Here is a 21304-nt window from a genome sequence, read left to right as displayed (position 1 = left end):
TTGAAATTAAAATGAAACGAAAATTCAGAAGAAAGGAAGGTGGGGTGAGGCCTGAAGATGTAGGGTGATGAGGGAGAGTTCACTGGGGCTGGGCTTTCACTTGCCCTCATTCCTAGAAGAAGGGCTTAGAGTGGGCAACAGGCTTCCACAGGCCCGTTTGCTGAGTTGATGCTTTCTCAGGCCCCATGATCTCCAACTCATCACCAGCCCGGCTGTCCCACGAACCCTGGATTTAGCCACGCTACTCCTATTTCTCCCTCCTGAACACACCACACTCATTTCAGCTCTAGGCCTTTGCTCAGGCCATATGATTCTCCTGCCGTCCAGTCTTTCTTCCTCGGCCTGTCATGGTTGTCCTTCAAGAATCTGCTTTCTCCCAGAAGCCTTTCCTCACTCATTGACCCCTCCTCAAGCTCCTACGGCTCTTGATCTCTAGCCCTACGCTGAGCACACAATGCCTTGGGCTGCGCTGGGCCTTCCATTGCCTTCCCTTCCCCTTCCAACTGGCCTTCCCTACACCCCGACTGCTTAGTGTTCCCCAACTCATCAACAGACTGTCACGTGCCTCCATGCAGCTGGTGTGGGCTATTCCCTCTTGATGTGCTCCCACCCCAACTATCTGTTCTTTTCCTATTTGACCTTTGAAACCCCACTAGGACATCACCTCCCCCAGGAAGCTCTTAGAAAGCACCCCTACCCTTTGGAGTTGACTGTTCATCATCTCTTGCACAGACTTCTGGTATTGCCTTGAGCACATTGTATTTTCTCCCACACTGTATTGGGACTTGATGAAGAACAGACTTGCATCTTATTCACTTTTGTATTTCAGCCTGGAACAAATGGTAGTTTAACCAAAGTGAAATATTTGTGTAAGTGTGTGACTCCATGGAGAAGGACAACTTCTTCTCTAAGACTTCTGAGCTTGAGCATCACCTCCTCTGTGAAGCTCTCCTGACTTCCCCAGGGTGGGGCTAGAAGCACCATGTAATCATTTGTTAATAGGCCTGACTCCTTGGCAGTCACCTCACAGTGCCCAGTGCAGGGCCTGACACCCAAGAAGCCTCAACAAATGTTTGTTGGTAAAAGAACAAATGCACTTAGGTGACTATAAGCTCCTCAAGGGCTGGGATGGCCATGTGCTTTTGTCTTTGTATGTCCTTGGTGTCCACCACAGAGCCTTGAAAATGCCAGAGTCTCTATAATATATATTTGGTAAATTGCTGACTGCAGGTGTATGGTTCCAAGGCACCTTGGGGCCACAGGGGAAGAGGCAAGGAGAATTCCAAGTTCTGGGGCATTTCTGGCCAAGCATACACGTGATCCTGAGGCTTGGGGTATTGGGTATTGGCTGGGTTTCCGTCAAAGCCTACATTGCCCCTCTGAGAATTGCTGAGGCCCATCCTCTGTCAGCACTGACTCCCTCTGGATGGGCTCTGGTCCACCCTTTACCCCCTCTGGCCTAGCCTCTAGAGGAAGGCCCCAACCATCTACTCTCCACCAATATGCCCACTGCTTCCCCAGGCAGGATTGGGGCTGGGCCTCAATTTCACCAATTTGCCTGGGACACTGATGATCTGGGCACCATGCTGGGTGCTGGGTAGGCAGATGAAACAGCCAAAACCAGCCCCCTTGGAGGCAATACTTCCGGTTGGTCCTGGTACCAGGCCCACTGGGTGTGTGGCCTGAGCTCACTCTTCAGCCTACCTACCCACACCTTGCCTACTTCTGATGAACTCTTCCATTTCCTCCAAGTTCCCAGGTACAGATGTCTCGTTCCTTCTCGGTCCTTCCTTCTCCCTCCCCCCACCATCCCTTGGGGCTTCAAGGTTGTTCCTCTATCTCCCTGCCTCTTCATCCTCTCTCACTGTCCCTCTAGGCCTGTGGCCCTTCCATGTCCTCGTGTCCCCTTCCCTGCTTCTGGCCTCCATGTGCCCAGCACACACATGGCCCCACTGCTATATTTTTAGCCGCCGCTCTCGACCACGTAATTCGCCTCTTGTTTCAACACAGCCCTAGCCTGAGCTGAGTTGGGGAGTCCTAGCTGGCACTACCCCACCCTTGGGGGCGTTGAGGAGATGAGCACTCAGGCTCTCACCCCCTACCCCTCCCCAGCGTCAGGGACTGAAACACCCAGTAGCTGGGTACGGGACAGAAACCCAGGCAGGAGGATGATGCCTGCTTCTCCTGAAATCCTGGGGGCCAGAGCTGGTGTTGCTAGGCAAAAATGTCCTGAGCCCAGGGCAGAATGGAGGGTGTGTTCTCTACCAGGGTGGTTAGATTTTAGGGGTGGGGGCTGGGGAGGAAGGAAAAGGAGGTTGGTGAGGTGCTGACTGAGAAGAGGAATTAGGTCATGATGTGGGTGGGTGGGCAAGAGGGGAGGGTGGCATCTGCCACCGGAACTTCCTCCTGGCTCCAAAAGCATCTCCAGGCTTCCCTTCCTCTTCCCCCTTTCCCCAGGTCCTGAGAGAATTCTCCCCGGTATTCCCCCTCCCCCCATGCCCCGCCCCTGGTGTTGCCACAAGGGTTGGGGGTGGGGTAGGGGGAGGCCAGCCTCAGCTGTCTGAAGGATGGAGGGGCTGGGGAAGTAGGGCTAGGTGCCCAGACGGCCGCGTGTGTGGGAGGGGATGTCCTCAGATGCCCTCCACCCGGCAGTCCCCGCTCTGACGTGGGTGCCCCCCCTCTCCCCGCCCGGATTAGTGGCAGCTTGGCCTGACTCTCCGGGGCTCCTTCCCCCACCCCCGCCTGCTGCCTTCCCCTGGGCAGGGGGCTGCTCCACCCGAGGGGCACTGTGCTAGCCCAGGTAAGGGGCTCTGGGGATGGTGTGAGAGCAGCTGGCTCGTGAGTGCTGCTGTGCTTGTCAGCATGAGTGTGTGTATCAGTGTGTGTGTCAGTGCGTGAGGGCTTGGTGTGGGTCCGGGGCTGGCCCACACGTATCTGGGGGTGCTGGTCAGCTTGCCTTTGTCCATGAGTCTAGCACGGTGTCTGTGCTTTGTGTGGCTTTCCTTCTGTATGTGAGTCTTTTGTGAGTCTCCTCAACTCTGCTCTGTCCTCAGCCACAGAAGAGCCGGCTACAATGACTCTATGGGCCTGTGGCATGGGCTCTGGGGACAGGATGGGGAGCTGGGGGAGGGTGGAGAGGGGATCCGTGCCTCCTGCTTCCCCCCACGAACCCTTGGGCATTTCAGGAGCCTGTCATGAGAGCCCTGGTCGAGCCCAGGGACGGTGACCTGACAAAGCAAACATGGCAACTGGGGGTGGGGTGGAGGAAGGCGACTGTCCTGCTCCCCTGGGACAGTCCCCATCCCTTTTGGGGATGACAGTGACAGGCCCTCAGGACTCCCACCCTACCCTGCCCTTCAGCCTCTTCCAGGCCCCAAGCCACAGGACTCTGCCACAAGCTGCCGGCTGCTGAGGAGGGAGGCCAGAGGACACAAATGGGGGACCACAGGCGCACTCCAGTCAACCATCTTCACCCCTAAAGCCAGTCTGGGAGCGAGTGGGAGGCTGGGGTTGGGAGCCTTGGGATTCTCACTTGCTTTAGACCCTCTACAATCATTTCCCCCTGGCACACTGAGGTCCAGGCTACCCCTCAGGGAAACTAGGGGAGGAAGGGAGTTTTAATAACTCAGTCATGTAAACAACCCCTACCAGCCTGCCCTGCCACAGAACTGGCCTCTGGGGGGAGCAGAAGGGGATCAACGAATCTATGCCAACATAGCCCCAGTCCTGCCCAGTGCCAGCCCCTTCAGATCCCCTGTCCTTGGGACGCTTCTTCCTCTCCTCAACTGGTGAAAGGCTCCTTGCCTTCCCTCCAGCCTCTGGGGAGGAAGGCTCCCTGACTCTTCATGGCTCCCGTCTCCGGGTTGGTGGTATGACTTGAGACCAGGCTGGAGGCATTTGAGTACTCATTCCTCTCCTTAGAGTAGCTTGGGGACAAGAACCCGGACAGTGCCTCTGTCCAAGGCTGTGTGAAGGCATGCTGAGGATGGCTTCCACAGAGAGGACGGGGGAGTCAAGGGGTGGGAAGTGGGTGCCTGAAGGGAAGGAAAGCGCCTGTTGGGCGTGTGGGTTTCTGTGTGTGTCTGAATCTGTCTGTGTGTGTTTGAATCTGTCTGTTTGTGTCTGTGCTCTGGAACCACCCCCACAGAGGAGCCAGGATGCTTCCTCGGGTGGAGGGTGCCCTGCTTTCCCATTTCCTCTCCTACTTTCTGCTCCCTCCCAGGAGCCACTCCCATGGGCTGCTCTCCAGTGCTGGGCCTGGAAGCACTAGGAACGCTAGGGATGGGGCAGACCCCCAGAACTCAGGGACGGCAGTGGGTCAGGGAGCTCATCTGGTCCCACCACCTCGCTTGACACTTGGTGAAACCCAAGCCCTTAGAGCAGGAGCTGGCTAGAGACTAGGCCCTCCCAGAACTGCTAACGTAGGACACTTTCTGTCATTGGACCCCAGGAGGGGGCTTGGGTGGGGGATAATGAAGAGTGGCTTGGCCAGGTGAGGAGGAGGCAGGACAGACACAGGCCACCGGGGTGTGCCCACGTGCCAGCACTGGAGAAGATTAGGAGCGAGTGGTCCAGCAGGCACAGGGCCCGGCTGGTGTGGGTCAGGGTGCCCATCACTGACCCGTGAGAACCCGACTGTCCCTTCCACCTCTGGCACTGCACCCTCCCAGCCGGCCCCGCCCTACCACCCCAGGGGGCACCCCTCCCCACCGTGGCCTGGTCCAGCCCCTCCCGCCCTTTGCTCCAGTTCCCGGGCTTGGCACCTATAGTGGGGGTGCTGCCCGCCTGCCAGGCTCCGGGGCCGGGCCCACGGGAGGGTGGGGCGGCTGGGAAGCTGGCACGCTGCCACGGGGGAGCCTCTCTCGGCAGGCGCCCGGGTGCCGCGGGGGGGAGGGGGGAACAAAGGGCTCATTCTCCCCCTGCGCAGCCGGTGGCATCGCCGGGGCGTTGGCGGAAGCCCCCGGGGCCCGGGAGGGGGCAGGCCCAGGCGGGGCCGCCGAATCACGGACTCCTGTTTCCCGCAGGGTGCTGGAGGAGGAAACCGGCGGAGCAGCTTCCCCACTCCTCAGTTGCGCGTCTGGCGATGGCGATCAGAGGTCCTGCTGCGCTCTCTGCCGCGCTCTTTGCCGAGCTCTCCCTCCATTAGCCGCGCTGCGCTGTGCTGCGCCCTCGCTGGTGCCTCTCTCCTGGGTCTTGGGATCGGGCCTCCCTCCCAGGCGCGACCCCCTTCCCCTGCCCCTCGGCCTTTCCCCCAACTCTGCCATCTCCGATCCGGGGCGCGCGTTCCCCCCGGCCCGGCTCCCTCTCTCCCTCAGGGGGCACCCGCTCCCTAGCCCCGGCCCGGCACTCCCCGCGGCGCAGCACGGAGTCTCGGCGTCCCATGGCGCAACCCACGGCCTCGGCCCAGAAGCTGGTGCGGCCGATCCGCGCCGTGTGCCGCATCCTGCAGATCCCGGAGTCCGATCCCTCCAACCTGCGTTCCTAGAGTACCCCCGCCGACCCGGGGGAAAGAGAGAGCTGAGCGGAGAAAGCGGGGGAACGCGCCTTCGCCAGCCGGCCGGTAGGTCCCGGAGCCGGCCCATGGGGAGCCAGCGCCCGGCGCCGGCCAGGACGCCTGTCACCGCCCTCGCTGCGCCCGGCCGGTGAAGCCCAGGTAAGCACCGAGAGGGGGCGCCAGGGGAGCGCCTTCTGGGGAGACTTGAAGAGGGGATTTCTGAGAGTCGAGCCCGCGCCGCACACGGGGTGAGTTCCCCGCGCCTCTCTGGGCTGGGCCACACATCTGAAAGTTAGGATGCCCTACCGGGCTGGACAGCGTCAGAGCGGTGGCCCCAGAAAACCCAGGCGCCCTCTGCCAAGGCACCCTCCCCTTTCTCCTCGGGCTTCGCCAGGCTGGCCGAGGGGGCTGCGCGGTGAGAGCGCTGCCGCTCTGGTGCCACCTGTCATCCTGGTCTCCTGCTCGCACGTTCAATTTTCCCTCTCTTGCCTCTCTCTGCGGCCCAGCCCGCTTTCCCCGCCTCCTTCCCTCCTCCCGGCCAGGCTGCAGTTAGCAGTGGCGGCTGGTTGCCTTGGCACTGCCGCCTAGGCTAGGGCAGCTTGACCCATTCCAACTGAGGCCTCTTAATCCCCCTCTCCTGGGCTGGCTCACTCCTTCCCCTGGGGGCAGGGTTGGAGATCTCAGCCCCTAGCAGTTGCCCTGGGCTTCTGCTTCAGAAGCCAAGAAACTGTAGAGCACTGTGAGGAGGTGGACTAGGGGCTGCCCCGGTGTAGGAAGACACCAGCCAACACTGGCTGGGAACCCTCCGCAGTGACTGCCATCTGCCCAGCCTGCACTTCCCACCCCTTCAAACCTGGGTGGGGCTGGGGGCTGGGGGTGGGCAAGCAATGCCACCAGAACCACAGAATGCAGTGTAGGAAGAGCCCTCTGTCAATTTCCAAGCTCCGTTTGTTACAAGGGGACACTGAGAGAAGAGTGTCATGACTTGCCCAAAGTCACACAGCTGGTAACTGAGTCAGAGCCAGGATCCAGCCAGCTTATCTCCCAGAGCAGTGCCTTTCCACTGAGCTCACCCTTTGGGTTCTTGCTCCCTGTCTTTTCCCATGGCTTGAGACCAGCTTTCCGTTTCGGTTAGGACAGGATATATCACCCTAGAAATGGCGGCCTTTGCTGAGGGGCTCAGTTCCAGGTGGACTGCCAAGTCTGAGAAATTTGGGGGGAGAGGTAACTTTCCCACCCTGCTCAGCACTGGAGCACCCCACCAGGCGGGGTCCTTTGAACCACATGTGGGTAGGCAGCATGGTGCCCACCTGTGGGTTGGCACGTGCCGTACTGGTTTGAGCTGCCTTGGTACTGCCAGGGTGGTGCCCACTCGGGGCTAGGTGGTAGAGTGCTCGGGGCATGTGCCCAAGGAGCTCATGCTTTGGTGGTTATGCTCCAGGGACCCCTCTGGGAGAGCCCCATGAGGGCAGGAGAGTGATGGAGAGTACACCCAGCTTCCTGAAGGACACTCCAGCTTGGCAGAAGACAGCCTCTGAGAATGGCACCGTGGGACAGGAGCTGGGTACTCTGCCACAGGATGGCCTGCGCCGTGGGGCGCTGTGCCCGGAAGAGCCTGTTCCCTTCTGGAGGGGTGTCCTGAGCACTCCAGACTCCTGGCTTCCTCCTGGTTTTCCTCAGGGTCCCAAGGACGCACCCCCACTGGTGGAGGGCAAGGGCCCTCAAAACGGGGAGAGGAAGGCCAGCTGGCTGGGCAGCAAGGAGGGGCTGTGTTGGAAGGAAGCGATGCTTGCCCATCCACTGGCTTTCTGTGGGCCAGCATGCCCACCTCGCTATGGCCCCCTGATTCCTGAGCATAGTGGTGGCCATCCCAAGAGTGACCCTGGAGCCTTCCGGCCCTTGCACTGCCCCTTCCTTTTGGAGACCAAGATCCTGGAGCGAACTCCTTTCTGGGTGCCCACCTGCTTACCACCTTACCTAGTGTCTGGTCTGCCCCCAGAGCATCCATGTGACTGGCCCCTGGCCCCATACCCTTGGGTGTACTCAGAGGGCCAGCCCAAAGTGCCCTCTGCCTTCAGCCTACGCAGCAAGGTGAGTGCTAGAACAGAGTGCGTACCTAGGGCTCAAGCCATGCAAGGGAACTCAGTGGCCCTGGAGCAGCCATGCCAGGACAGCACCACTCTGTGCTTCGATTCGGATGAAAAGATAAGGCAGCACCCAAGTAGAACCCTGGTCAAATGGGGCCTGTCAGCTCAGAACTGTCCTAGGCCCCAAAGTCAACCCCAAGCAATTCCTACTCTGATCAACTCCATCTCACTAAGCTTCCAGGGAATTGACTCACCCTTGTCCCCCCAGCACAAAGCCCTAGGAATGGGGCCTTAGAAAGTGTGGCCTTGTGCTGGGGTGCTGGGGGTAGGCAAGACCCCTGGGGATATGCAGGCAGCACCATGGCCTGTGTCTAGGGACCTCTCCCATAGGTGACCCCTACTTCCAGGGATGAGATTTTAAAATATTTAAAAACCGGTATAGTACAGGGCATCAAACAATCAGAATAGATCCTGGAGGCCCTTTGGCTGTGCCACACATTAACCCTTTGGCTGCTGGATTATGAGGAGGCCTGAGAATTCCTGGGGAAGCAATCTGGGGGTAGCCAGGGCAGTGGTAGAGGCACTCAGGGGACCCAGTATGTGAATTTTGTACTTTCACAACCCTTAAGGCCACACAGGTGCACACCTGCTGTGTGTCAGTTTTGCCCGTCCTTTTAAGCACTGGGAACCAAAGCCAGCACTAGCTTAAACCTTTTCTTCTCCCTTTAGGGCGTTTACCACAAGGATCCGAGCATTCTCAGGCTGGCAAAGGAGCCATTGGCATCTGCAGAAGCTGGGTTGTTGGGTTTAGCCTCTGGTGGGCACCTCCAGAGAGCCGGGGAGGTAGAACGCACTTTGCTCCATCAGAGAGATGGAGAGAGAGGAGCTAGCAAGTATCGGAATCTCTGCCCAGTTTTCCTGGGGCATCCAGACACTGCTCCCCAGACTCCCTGGCCCGCATGTCCCCCAGGCCTGGTTCACACTTTTGGAAACATCTGGGCTGTACCAGGGAGTGGGAACCAGCTGGAACCAACAGCCACATCAAGGTGCCCCTCTCCTGGGCCTCCTACCACTCAGGTGGGCTGTTGCTCATCTCACCCACCTGAGAGAGATGGGAGTCTTGGCCCTTGTGGGAAGTGCCAAGAGGGCCTAGAGGGGAGCACCAGTGGGACAAATGAATCCAGTGATGAAGTGAACAAACCCCCTGGTCCCAGGGCCTGCCTGCCCAGCCACCATACCAAGCTGAAGAAGACATGGCTCACACGACACTCTGAGCAGTTTGGGTGCCCAGGTGGCTGCCCTGGGGACGAGGAGAGCCCAGCTGGCCAGCTCCGGGCCCTCAAGAGGGCAGGCAGCCCTGAGGTCCAGGGAGCAGTGGGCAGCCCAGTCCCCAAGCGCCCACCTGACCCTTTCCCAGGCAGCTCGGGGCAGGGGGCCAGAGGTTGGCAGGAGGTGCTGAACTCATCAGTAGGGAACAAGGTGGAGGCAGAACAGCATGATGACCAGAGAGGTAAGAGGGCAGGTGAGGGGTTACAGGGGGCCCTTCTTGGGAAGGGGCAGCCAGTGCTGGGGTTTGCAAGGGCGGTGGGAGTCAGTAGGTCTTTTATGAGTAGATCAAACCCAGTTGTCAGGTCGCCCATCTGGATGGTGATGGTGCTCTGGGAATTCCTCAGCATCTACAGGCCAGCAGCCTTCCAGCAAGTGGCTTCTACCTTCACATGTCTCCTCCCAAGCCATGGTGTGTTGGTGGCAGTGTAAAGACATGGTTAAAAGCATGGGCTCTGGAGTCAGTTTGTCTGGTTTTTGACTTTGCTGACTGCTAGCTGCGTGACCTTGAGCAAATTACTTCACCTCTCCGAGCCTCAGTTTCTTTATCTATGCAATGGGAATAAAGATGGTACCTACCTTATAAAGACTGCTGCAAAGATTAAATGACAAAATTCACATAAAGGGCTTGGACTAATTCTTTGAACTTATTAAACATTGATAAATGTTAGCTGTTACAATTATTGAAGGAGCCTTGATGGCGCAGTGGTTAAGCGCTTGGCTGCTAACTGAAAAGTCAGTGGTTCAAACCCACCAACGGCACCAAGGGAGGAAGATACGGCAGTCTGCTTTGGTAAAGATTTACAGCCTTGGAAACCCTGTGGGGCAGTTCTACTCTATCCTATAGGGACGCTATGAGTCAGGATCGACATGATGGCAACATTTATTTATTTTTCAGTTATGATTATTTGGGCCACAGTTCCCTGTCTGGAGAATTCCTTCTCCTGCCTCTCCTCAAGGACTCCTCCTGCCTCAGGAATGGCTACTCTCTTGGCCAGTTGGAGCCTAAAACCTCCTTTTGGACTCTGCCAGTGTTAGGGCTTTGGGCACATCCTGGACCCCTCTGCCATGTTGTGCCCTTCGTGGAGCTTTCTGGCATGGCTGGCCTGAATTTTTTGGGATGACCTCAATTTCTCAGCCTTTTGGACTGCTGGACCTGGATCCGGACTCTCGATGGCCTTGCCCAAGTATCCCTGCACCTGGTGCGGGTCTGTCCACGCCCTCCCAGACCTCTCTGCCTGGGCTGGGAAGTTGTTGGCCCCTTCGCCTTCTTGAGTTACTGCACCTGTGGCCTGTGTTGAAACTCTGCAGCCTTCTCACCTTCCAGCGCCCTCTGTTCACGTTGGGATTATCTCCTTACACTGTTACGCAGCCAACGATATCACTAAGCCCACAGTAGAGCTATCCAAACTCTACACTGGCTGGATCCTCTTCTTGTGGCAGGATGATTGCCGTAACTGCCCCCAGCCTCGGGCCCAGCACACCAGACCCCATCTCCTTGACCCTTTAGTCCATAGTAGAGCATTCTCAGGCTTCCTGCCCAGCCTTTTTTTTTTTTTTTTTTTAACCTTCTAGGTGCCTGGTCCACTCTCATTAGTTCTGAATCTAGCTTTATAGGCCTGTGGCTCGGTACTGGGCATGCTCTGTGTGTGGAGAGGGTGGGGGCTAAGGCAGGGGCTGGGCTGGCAAAAGTGCAGGAGGCCCAACCTCCTGACCAGCTGCATTGTCCCCTCAGGACCCCGAGATGGCAGGGCCAGCCTCCAGGACAAGGGGCTTCAGGATGTACCTTGCCCAGCCCACCCGGCAGGCATCTCTCAATGCCAAGGCTGTGCTCAGGCAGCTGGAGAGGTGGGAGGGCTGGCCTGCCACTCCCAGCACACACAGAGGTGAGCCCTTGGCCCCTGGATGGTCCAGCATCCTCCCCCAAGGCTCCCTTCTCACCTCCCTCTGCCTTGTCTCCAGATTGCCTCTGGGAGGGGAGCAGCAGCCAGAGGAGGACTCAGCAGCCAGCTCCAAGGAGGAAGCAGGGTCTGGCCTGGAGGCCCAGCTCAGGATGGGCCTCGCCAAGCACCTGCTAAGTGGTTTGGGGGACCGACTGTGCCGCCTCCTGCGGAGGGAGCGGGAGGCCCTGGCCTGGGCACAACGGGAAGGTGAGCAGGACCCACAGGGCGTTCGGGACCCCAAGAGATCCTAGTCATATGTGCTTTCACAAGGACCATGGGACCTGCAGAGTGGGGGACCCTCTCTGTTACTCCTCTTCTCCCCATACCAATGCTGCCATTTCCTATTCCTGCCCACAGCTCAGAAGCGCTCCTGCCCTACTTTACCTTTATTTCCGACTTGTGTGCTTAGTCAGCATGTCTTATGAGGTTTCTGGCCTGGGTAGGGATGTTGGGAAGGAGTAAAACCTGGTCCAGCCCAGGTCTCTAAGAGCTTTTGGCCTTGTTGGGAAAACAAAACTGAATGCCAAGTGTCTGCAAGAGCACCTAGAGATGGGGGGCTCACGAGGGTTTGAGTAGCTAAGGAAGGTGGGGGTGGTGAGGTACACTGGTCCTGGGAGGCTCGTAGACGTGGGGCTGATGGTAGAGGCTGGTAGGGCAGCAGACAGTCAGATGGTTCTGACTACCTCCCTTTCAGGACATCTCGGTCCTGTCCCTTCCTGGATGGAGGGTCACTGGTGACTCCCTCTTGCCCCAGAAAGGCCAGCCCTCTCGCTTTCATCAGCAGGCCCCTCTTCTTCTCCTGCCACTCCCTCACGCGCACCCCGGATTTCAGGCACACCACATTTCCATCCTTCCTGGATCACACAAGCTTGTCATACCCTCAGAACTTGGCACTTGTCAATCCCTCTTTCTGGAATTGCCTTCTCCTCCCTCTCTGCTGGGTGAATGACACACTTACTCATCCTTTGGGGCCCACTTGTGAAGCCTCCCCCATCGTTCCAGCCCTCAGCCTTCCATCGTGTTTTCATACCCTAGCACCACCACCTGGTGCCCTAATCATTGGCATGTAAGCTCTGGGAAGGCAAGGACCAAGTCTTCAAAGGCTCTGAATCTCCAATACCCAGCACAGGACACAGCAAGCAATAGGTGTTTATTGAAAGAATAAGTGAATGTATGGTCAGTGGCATGTTTTCCACCAACCAACGAGGACTTAGTCTGAAACTTTGCTCTTAAAAATATCCTTTCCTTTGGGTGAGGGAAAGAGTGGTCTCCTAAGGTTTCCTCTTCTAGTATACAAAGTCCCTTGGAGGACACCCCACCTGAACAGTTACCACACATTTCCACTTTTTGGTAGCACACAGGGCTTGGGAGGGAGAGAGGTGGATGAAGAATGTGTTAGAAGTGGTATGGATTCAGCGCCAATGGAGAGATCCCTGGGGAAGGACTGCGGGTGGGACTGCAATGGGAGAGCTTAGGCCTCCACTGTCCCTGGAAAGAATTTGCCAGAGAGGATTGTACTGCAGTGAGGTTCTTGAAAGGGGCTGTGGGATAAGTAAGGGGTATTTGTCAAGGAGCCTGTCTGCCCTCTTCCTTGGGTGGCCCCTCAGTGGAAACTGCTCCCTGCTTCTCCACACCCCTGCCTGGGTCCTCAGAAAGGGCCCATTTGCTGAGCCCTCTGACCCGGTTCTCTCCTGTGTTTACCAGGCCAGGGGGCAGCCACTACAGAGGATGACCCAGGTATTCTGCGCAGCTGCAGCCGTTGCCAACATGGACTCTTCAACACCCACTGGAGATGCCCCCACTGCAGCCGTCGGCTGTGTGTTGCCTGTGGTCGCATGGTGGGCGCTGGGAGGGGCAGGGAGAAAGCAGGTAGGAAAAGAGCTGGAGGCCCAGGGGTGGTGGGGCAGAGATGGAAGTCTCAGTTGAGCTGTTCTAAAGTCTGTGGCCATTTCTTGGCTGCTTCTCCCCAAGAAGGTCTCCCCACCAGCTCCCAGCCCCAGGCTCAGCCACTGTGGCTTAATGCCCCTTAGAGCAGACCTTTCCCTCTCCCGAGATCAAAGGGCCAAGCCTGTGTCCTTGCTTACACTTACAAGAAGCCGAACACTTACTAGATGCCTCCCACTTTACTCAACTTTCACGTTTTTAAACCTTACAACACCGTGAGGTGGGTATTATTGCCTCCATTTTACAGATTAAAAAAGCTCAGGTTAAGTGACTTGGCCAAGGTCACACAGCTAATACGTGTTGCAGCCAGGATTTGGAGTCAGGTCTTCTGATTTTGTCTTGTTCTTTCTACAGTTCGTATTTTCTCTCCCTCAGTTTGAGGACTTTAAATTTCCCAATGTTCCTGTTATAATAGACATGGCCAAAAAGAGTTCCAGGGTCAAATCAGTTTCAGAACGCTCTATTCTATATGGCTACCTTGGAGTCTTACAATGCATAGCAATATATTAAAGGCTCTGCATTCTTTAAGCAAAGAAGCCTATTTCACTGTTTAACCTGTTTCCCCAAAAGTCTATGTTTTGCAGGTTTTTAAGCACCCTGATTTAGATATCATGTCCTTGACCTACTTCTCTGAACTTCATCTTGGTTACCTTGATTTCCTGACCTGCAGCTTCTCCCTTCCCACCACACAGGCTCTCAGGAGCAGTCCACAGAGGGGTGTGCCCAGGAGGCTGGGCACAGTGCCTGCTCCTTGATGCTGACCCAGTTTGTCTCTAGCCAGGGTGAGCTATCTTGGAGGGGTGTGGAGTGCAGTGGGCAGTTCCTGAGGGAGACCAGCTTCCTGTCTGCATGTCCTTCACCCTGGTCCTATTCCCTCCTGGTTGGTAAGGCAAAACCGCACAGGGGCAGCTCCTGGTCCCCGCTTACCACCAAACTCCATCTCTCCTCCCTACCCCACAGCTTTGGCAGAACTGAGCACTGCGATGCACCAGGTCTGGGTCAAGTTTGACATTCGGGGGCACTGCACCTGCCAAGCTGATGCCCGGGTGTGGGCCCCTGGAGATGGGGTCCAGCAGGTAAGAATCAAGGCAAGAGATAGGTGATGGAGGCATAGCTCGTGGGCCTCAGGATTGGGTGGTGTTCTGCAAATTACTGACTTGGTGGGGATTTGGTGCTTTTCTTTTTTTAAATAATATTTTATTGCGTTTTCGGTGAAGGTTTACACAGTAGTTTTGGTTCCCATTCAACAATTTCTACACAAGTTGTCCAGAGACATTGGTTACATTCGTCACCATGTGTGAACATTCTTATGGTCTCCATTCTGGTTGTTCTGTTTGGTGCTTTTCTTTTGATGGGGATGGAGAGGGATCTGAAAGCTGGGTGAAGTCAGGTCACTTCCCCACCTTCCCCTGAAGATTAGGATCCACAGACTGGAGTTCTAGCATTTGCCCTGCCTCCCTCTTTACCCAGCACAATTTCTCTCTCCCAGTCTGCCCAGAGACTATGTCACTTGGTGCATATTCTAGCTTAGCACTTGCCATATCACCGTAGAGCTGCTGGTGGGCATGTGCCAGAACATGGGCTCCTTTTGGCCCACCTTCACAGTATTCCCTGCACCTAGCACATAATGGGTGTTCAATATGTAGTTTTGAAAGTTTTCATGAAATAAATTTTTTGTTATAAAACTTGTTCATTCAAGAAATATTTTATCGAATGCATTTGATATGCCCTATCCTGCTCCACATACTCGTGGAAAATTTGGAAAATACAGACAAGTATAAGGAAGAAAAATAACAAGACCTATCATGCTACCATTAACATCTTGGTACTTTCCCAGTCATTTGTCTATGTGTCTATTCACATCTATTTTTAGCATAAAAGAGCCCTAGTGGCGCAGTGGTTAAGCGCTCAGCTGCGAACCTAAAGGTCACCAGTTTGAACCCACCAGCTCCCCCATGGGAGAAAGATATGGCAGCCTGCTTCCTTTAAGATTACAGCCTTGGAAACCCTCTTGGGCAGTTCTACTCTGTCCTCTCGGGTTGCTGTGAGTCCGAATTGACTTGACAGCAATAGGTTTATGTTAGCATGTTTTAAACCATACTGTGTTTAGAATTCCCTAAGCAACTTTTTTGCACCTAACATTATATCATATAACAGTTTGCTCTTTGTAAACATAATTTTAGGACTGTACAAGAGTCGATTGTTACTGCTTGTCAGTTGAATTGAATTTAGTTGCATTTGCCATTTTTAAAACTCTGGTTGAATCGGGGGGTGGTGGATGGGTTTACCAGAAGGAGCCAACAGAGAAAACTCCCCCAACTCCACAACCTGCCTGTAATGGGGATACCAACAGGACCAAGGACATCAAAGAGGGTGAGCAGCTCCCGTTGTGCCCTTGGACTGTGGAGGAGGGAGGGTGGGCCAGAGTTTGAGGCAGGAGGGAATAGGCGGTGGCAGGTCCCAGGAGGTCCCACCCGCACCCCCAATAACCTCTATCACTCCTCTCAAGTCATTCTAGACACTAAAAAAAAAAAAAAATCTAAACGAAATGTAAGACAAGCCCAGCCAACAACCCAGCCCCAAGGCTTTCTTCTGGATCTTCCATTCTGAGCCCAACCAGAATACAAGTTCTGAGACCTCCTTTCTAGAGATTCTGGAGCTGCCATCAGGGAGTATGTTGGTGGGAGGGAGTGTATCCAGAGCAGAGTGAGATGGGCAAATGCCAGTGTGGAGAGAGCAGGTCTGGCCAGGAAATGAGGGGAGAGCATAGTGGGCAGTGGAGACTCAAGAGAAAAGTGAGGGGCCATATGTAAAGCCCCTCACCATTTTCCTCTCCAACAGAGATCCCAGACTCCACAGAGACCCTGGCAGAGGACCGTGCAGGCCGAGGGCCCCTGCCTTGTCCCTCTCTCTGCGAACTGCTGGCCTCCACTGCTGTCAAACTCTGCTTGGGTCATGATCGGATACACATGGCCTTTGCCCCTGTCACTCCGGCCCTGCCCAGTGTGAGCAAGAGCATGAAGGGAGGACTGGGAGCTTGGGGACCGAAGGCTGGGCCGGCTCTCCATGTTGGCTTGGGCAAGTCCTGAGCCCTCCCACCCCTCCATCCCTTCCTCCCCTCAGGATGACCGTATCACCAACATCCTGGACAGCATCATTGCACAAGTAGTGGAGAGGAAGATCCAGGAGAAAGCCCTGGGGCCAGGGCTGCGGGCTGGGCCAGGCCTGCGCAAGGGCCTGGGCCTGCCCCTCTCGCCAGTACGGCCCAGGCTGCCTCCCTCTGGGGCTTTGCTGTGGCTTCAGGAGCCCAGGCCTCGGCGCGGCTTCTACCTCTTCCAGGAGCACTGGAGGCAGGGCCAGGTGAGGCTCCCTGCCTCTCCCCTCCCTCTCGCTGCTTGGCCTACCCTTCAGGGCCTTGGTTGCTGGACCCAGAAAGACCCAGTTGCTGAGAGAGAGCAGCAGGGCCTGGTCCCCATGCTGTTCTGGTTCCCTCTATAACACACCCCAGCCTGGCCATGGTGGGCACCCCTCTCCATCCTCCATTCTGTGCCTCCTTACTTTCTCCACCCTCTGTCACAGCCCGTGTTGGTGTCAGGGATTCAGAGGACATTGCAAGGCAACCTTTGGGGAATGGAAGCTCTTGGGGCACTTGGAGGACAAGTGCAGGCGCTGACACCCCTCGGATCTCCCCAGCCCACAAGCCTGGGCAGCACAACATTCTGGGAGGGATTCTTCCGGCCTGAGAGTAAGTATCCCTGAGATGAGCTAGAGGGAGCTGGGAGCCCGAGCCGTAGGGTAGCAGCCAAGACCCACCCAGAGTGACCCTGGCAGTGGCTGGAAGCAAGACCCAGGGCAAAAAGTGGACTCATTTGTTGCTACCACTGAGGCAGGGGCCTCTGGGGCAAGGAGGTTCCTCCCTGGGCCAATGGCCATTCTGTCTTTTCCCTCAGTTCGCCCAAAGTCAGATGAGGGATCTATCCTCCTGTTACACAGAGCTCTGGGGGAGGAGGACGCCAGCAGGTGTGTATGGTACCATGGGCTAGCCCTGCCTCCCCAGCTACTGCTTGCCCTTTTGTCCATCCCTTTTCCTCCTCCTTCGTACCCCCTCCTCTGACACTCAGCTCTCCTGTGCTTATGCACTGAGGTTACCCCAGTGTTGGGGGGTGCTTTGATGGGGTGTCTGGTGCCTGAGTTGGTCTGCTGGGTATGACCCTCTCCCCCCATAGGGTGGAGAACCTGGCTGCCAGCCTGCCACTCCCAGAGTACTGTGCCCGCCATGGGAAACTCAACCTGGCTTCCTACCTCCCGCCGGGCCCTGCCCTGCGTCCACTGGAGCCCCAGATCTGGGCAGCCTATGGTGAGTGCTGGGCACCAAGTCCACTCCACTCCTGCCCAGTCCCTACCCCCATGCCCTGTCGTTGCTAGGCCTATGTGTGTCTGTGCCAAGGCCCTGGAGCCTGAAGTACTTCCCTTATTTCATTCCCCAACTATCCTTTCTCTACCTCCCTATAGGTGTGAGCCCAGACCGTGGACATCTGGGGACCAAGAACCTATCTGTGGAGGTGACTGACCTGGTCAGTATCCTGGTACATGCTGAAGCACCACTGCCGGCCTGGCACCGGGCACAGAAAGGTGGGTAATTGGCTGGAGACAAGAGTGGGGACAAACTGCAGAAGCAGGCACGGTGTCTCTGCCCTCCCTGGTCATGCTTTCTCCCTCAGACTTCCTCTCAGGCCTGGATGGGGAGGGGCTCTGGTCTCCAGGCAGCCAGGTCAGCATCGTGTGGCACGTGTTCCGAGCACAGGACACCCAACGCATCCGCCGCTTTCTCCAGATGGTGAGGAGGGAGCTGGGGAGCTGGGGAACCCTCCTCTCCCCCTGCCCTGCCCCCACACTCTTTGGGTGGAGCTCCCAGACTAAGAAGCTCTTCCTGTCTGCCCAAGTGCTCCCATATACACATGTGCTGCCCAAAGCCGGGCTCACTCCCTACCTCGTTCCCTTAGGTGAGCTGGACAGACCCCATTCAGACAGGCAGGTGCAGAGAAGGCAGGCTGGGACCCAGTTATGTAGTGGAGTTCAGAAGAGGGGAAGGTTGAGGCAGGAGAGTCTGGACCTAATGATGCAATGGAAGCAATGCTGTTACTTCTTGCATGCCTACCACATGCTAGGCATTGTGCCAAGGGCCTTCGGTACCTTATCTCATTTAATTGTCACAGTCACCCCCTGAGGCGAGTACTGCTAACCCCACTTTGCGGATGAGAAAACAGGCTCAGTGCTGGAGCTGAGATCTGAGCCTATGTCTGTTCCAACCCCAAGGTCACTATATTGTGCTCCTCCTTGCGGGGGGCAGCCTCCCCTTCATGAGCCTGGGAGGCAACTGGAAAAAAGTTAAAGGGAGTCTGTCTGTGATGCCATCCTGCCATGCCCCCTTTCCATCATCTACGTCTTATGAGGACAGACTTCCTGGCAGAGGGGCTCTCTGGGGTACAAGCAAGTAAGGGGGCATGGTAGGTGGAGGTAGAGACTGGGCCAGCATAAGGGGCCAGGGAAGGAGAAGATGATGGGGTGGGGGGTGGGCAGAGCAGGCAGGAGGAAGGAAACTCCAGAAGGGCAGGGGAGATGGGAGGCCGGTATTAAGGTTAGGGCAAGTCCAGTAGTTCCAAAGTCCAGCTGAACCCTCATTATGCTGGGGAAAGAATTTCTACCAAGTGTCCATCCCTGCTAAGGCACACAGACACACACACCATGGTTGTCCAATACCACCCTCCTGCCCACAGGCACACACATCTACAGGCACATCTAGAGACACACACATCAATAGATGCGTGCACAGATGTTAGAACTTGCAGAGGGGAGCAGACAGAAGCATAGCTTCGTAAACAGATGGCCTAATCTAGTTTGGGTGTGACTGGCTGTGGTCTTAGGTGGCCCTGGGAAATCCTGTATAGCTAGACCAGGATGACTCATGGAAAAGGTCGGAGTGCTCATTCTCATATGGATGGGCCTAGGGAACACTGCTCCAGGCCCAGGATGGACTCGACCTTTCAGGGGCAAAGGAATCTTGGTACCTGGCTGGGGCTGCCCTGGGATCCAGCCTGATTCACAAGCCAGTTTCTCCTCCATGGCCCACTCTTTTAGCCCTAAGCCCAGGAACAATGGCTGAGGTCCTAGCTGAATGAGGCTGGTGGCCAGTTGGAGCATGTTGCTGCCATTCATCTCTGCAGGTGTTCATGGAGCACTTCCTTCTTTGGCCTCCACCAGTCCCTGCCTGCCTAAGGAGCTCTCAGTTCTGGTTGGGCTTGTGAAGGCCCCTCATACCTTTGCCCGCTCCACGGGCACACCTGTTCCCCCACCAGGAATTAGAACTCCTGTGTGGCCTTGCCTTTATTGGATCGAGATCTTAGAAGAAGCTGATGAATGCTCTGAATTGTCTCACCAGGGATATGTAGCTCCCTACTTACCAAAGATTAACACACGATTCAGGTAGTTCACAAGGACTGCAAGTTAAGAACTCCTGGTGTAGACGTTTATGAGCTGGGATTACTCAGGATGTCTTCCTGGGTTTTGGAGAAAGAAGTACCACTGAGAGAAGGAGCAGAGGGGTCAGGGCCAGGGATACAGAGACTATTAAAAGTATCTTAAACAAACAGAAACAGTTGCCATCTAGGCGATTCCAACTCCTGGCAACCCCGTGGGTGGCCGAGTAGAACTGTGTACCATAAGGTTTTCAATGGCTGAATTTTTTTTTTTTTTTTAAAGTAAATCACTAGGCCTTTTTTCCAAGTCACCCTTGGGTGAACTTAAACCTCCAACCTTTCGTTTAGCCACCAAGTGCGTTAACCATTTGCACCACCCAGGAAGGGACTCCATTAAAGGCATCTAGTCCCAAGAAAAGCAGGGATTTAGACCCTTCAGGCTCAGAAGCCGCAATCCTTTCCTCTAAGCTCCTAGCCAAAGCTCTGTTCCTGAGCTGCCCCAGCCCCTTTCTCTCCCACCCCTCTGTTCTCCCCGGCCTACCTTTCAAGACTTGAGACACATGAGCTGTTTTCTACGCGCCCTTCCTCTGGGAAGTTCATGTCCAGGTCCTCCTGCAGCCCTGCTCATTCAACCTTCTCTTCTAGGTGTGCCCTACTGGGGCAGGCACCCTGGAACCCGGCATCCCGGGCAGCTGCTACCTGGATGCAGGGCTGCGGCGGCGCCTGCGGGAGGAGTGGGGTGTGAGCTGCTGGACCCTGCTGCAGGCCCCTGGAGAGGCAGTGCTTGTGCCTGCAGGGGCTCCCCACCAGGTGCTTCCCCAGTGGGTCAGGGGCTTGTGGAGAGATCACAACAGCAGATGCAACAAGAATAGGCATTACCTTTACATGGCATTCTCCGGCCCCGTGATATCCTTGGCCCTCTCAACACTCAGAGAGCTGGGGAGAGGGAGCAGGAATGCATGTCCCCATTGTAGAGAAGTGGAAACAGAGAAGCTGAGTGTGTTCTGGACACCAGTGAGCCAAACTGGGATTCCACCGAGAGATCTGAGCCTCGTCCTGGCCCCCTCAGCATGCTCAGGTGCTTTGTGTCCTTGCATGCCACTCTGCCTGTGCCTTTGCTGGCATCTTCTTAATCTAGTTTTGGCCAAGCCCTCTGGGGTGCCTGATGCTGTATCTAGGGCCTCTGCTCTCTGAGAGCTGGGTGGGGGTTATTATAGGAATTAGACCTCAGGGTACCAGCTGGTAGAGAGAGGATCTGTGATCCTGAGCCTCTGCTGACCCTCATGCCATGTCCTCCCTGGCACAGGTGCAGGGCCTGGTCAGTGCAATCAGTGTCACTCAGCACTTCCTGTCCCCTGAGACGTCGGCTCTCTCTGCTCAGCTGTGCCACCAGGGACCCAGCCTGTCCCCTGACCACCGCCTGCTTTATGCCCAGGTGAGAGACACACTGGCCAGGAGGCGGATGGGCTGCCCAAACCCTCCCCTGCCAGGGTCTGCCTTTCAGGGGCCCAGCTGGGGTGCACATAGCAGATCCAGCTCTGTGCCACGAAGGAAGGACATTCTTTCTGAGTGGGAAGGGGGAGGGACCCACACCCCAGGGCCAGGGCCAGGCCCAGAAATGTGACTGAACGCTCGTTGTCCTCTCTCTTTCTCCTAGATGGACTGGGCCGTGTTCCAAGCAGTGAAGGTGGCTGTGGGAACATTACAAGAGGCTAAATAGGGGGATCCCAGGTGTCTGGGGACAGGGGTGAGGAACAGGTAGACCAGGTGCTCAGCCAGGCACAGCTTCAGCAGAGAGAGATGCTCGGGGATTTGGAGACTTTTGGTCAATCCCATAGGCACCACTCTGGGTACAAACAGAACACCCCATTCCATGCCCCTGCCTTAGGCACTAAAGCCAACAACCACAGTGCCACTAAAGCTCCCACCCGCCCTTCATGATGCTGGCACCTGCTTTGCCCCCGTGTCCCTCTTCATGATACCGGGCCCACAATGGGGATTATTGGCTCCCTCCAACCCCCACCCCCCAACCCA

General features: G+C 56.3%; 1 protein-coding gene across 1 annotated transcript; it reads left to right on the top strand.

The window, feature by feature from the left end:
- Positions 1-4215: 4215 nt before the first annotated feature.
- On the top strand, positions 4216-21099 carry HR (HR lysine demethylase and nuclear receptor corepressor). The gene is made up of 19 exons (XM_004382111.1): positions 4216-5653; positions 6936-7585; positions 8311-9091; positions 10643-10793; positions 10870-11057; positions 12555-12719; positions 13487-13576; positions 13755-13870; positions 15086-15167; positions 15636-15799; positions 15918-16154; positions 16374-16539; positions 16745-16814; positions 17021-17151; positions 17307-17426; positions 17516-17631; positions 19916-20080; positions 20577-20705; positions 20928-21099. Exons 2-19 carry the CDS (start codon positions 6974-6976, stop codon positions 20988-20990), a joined length of 3546 nt encoding a protein of 1181 aa, XP_004382168.1. The 5' UTR covers positions 4216-5653; positions 6936-6973; the 3' UTR covers positions 20991-21099.
- Positions 21100-21304: the final 205 nt, after the last annotated feature.

This window comes from Trichechus manatus, unplaced genomic scaffold, assembly GCF_000243295.1.
Source record: "Trichechus manatus latirostris isolate Lorelei unplaced genomic scaffold, TriManLat1.0 scaffold00090, whole genome shotgun sequence".
Taxonomy (NCBI): domain Eukaryota; kingdom Metazoa; phylum Chordata; class Mammalia; order Sirenia; family Trichechidae; genus Trichechus; species Trichechus manatus.
This window is presented reverse-complemented; position numbering and strand designations above follow the sequence as displayed.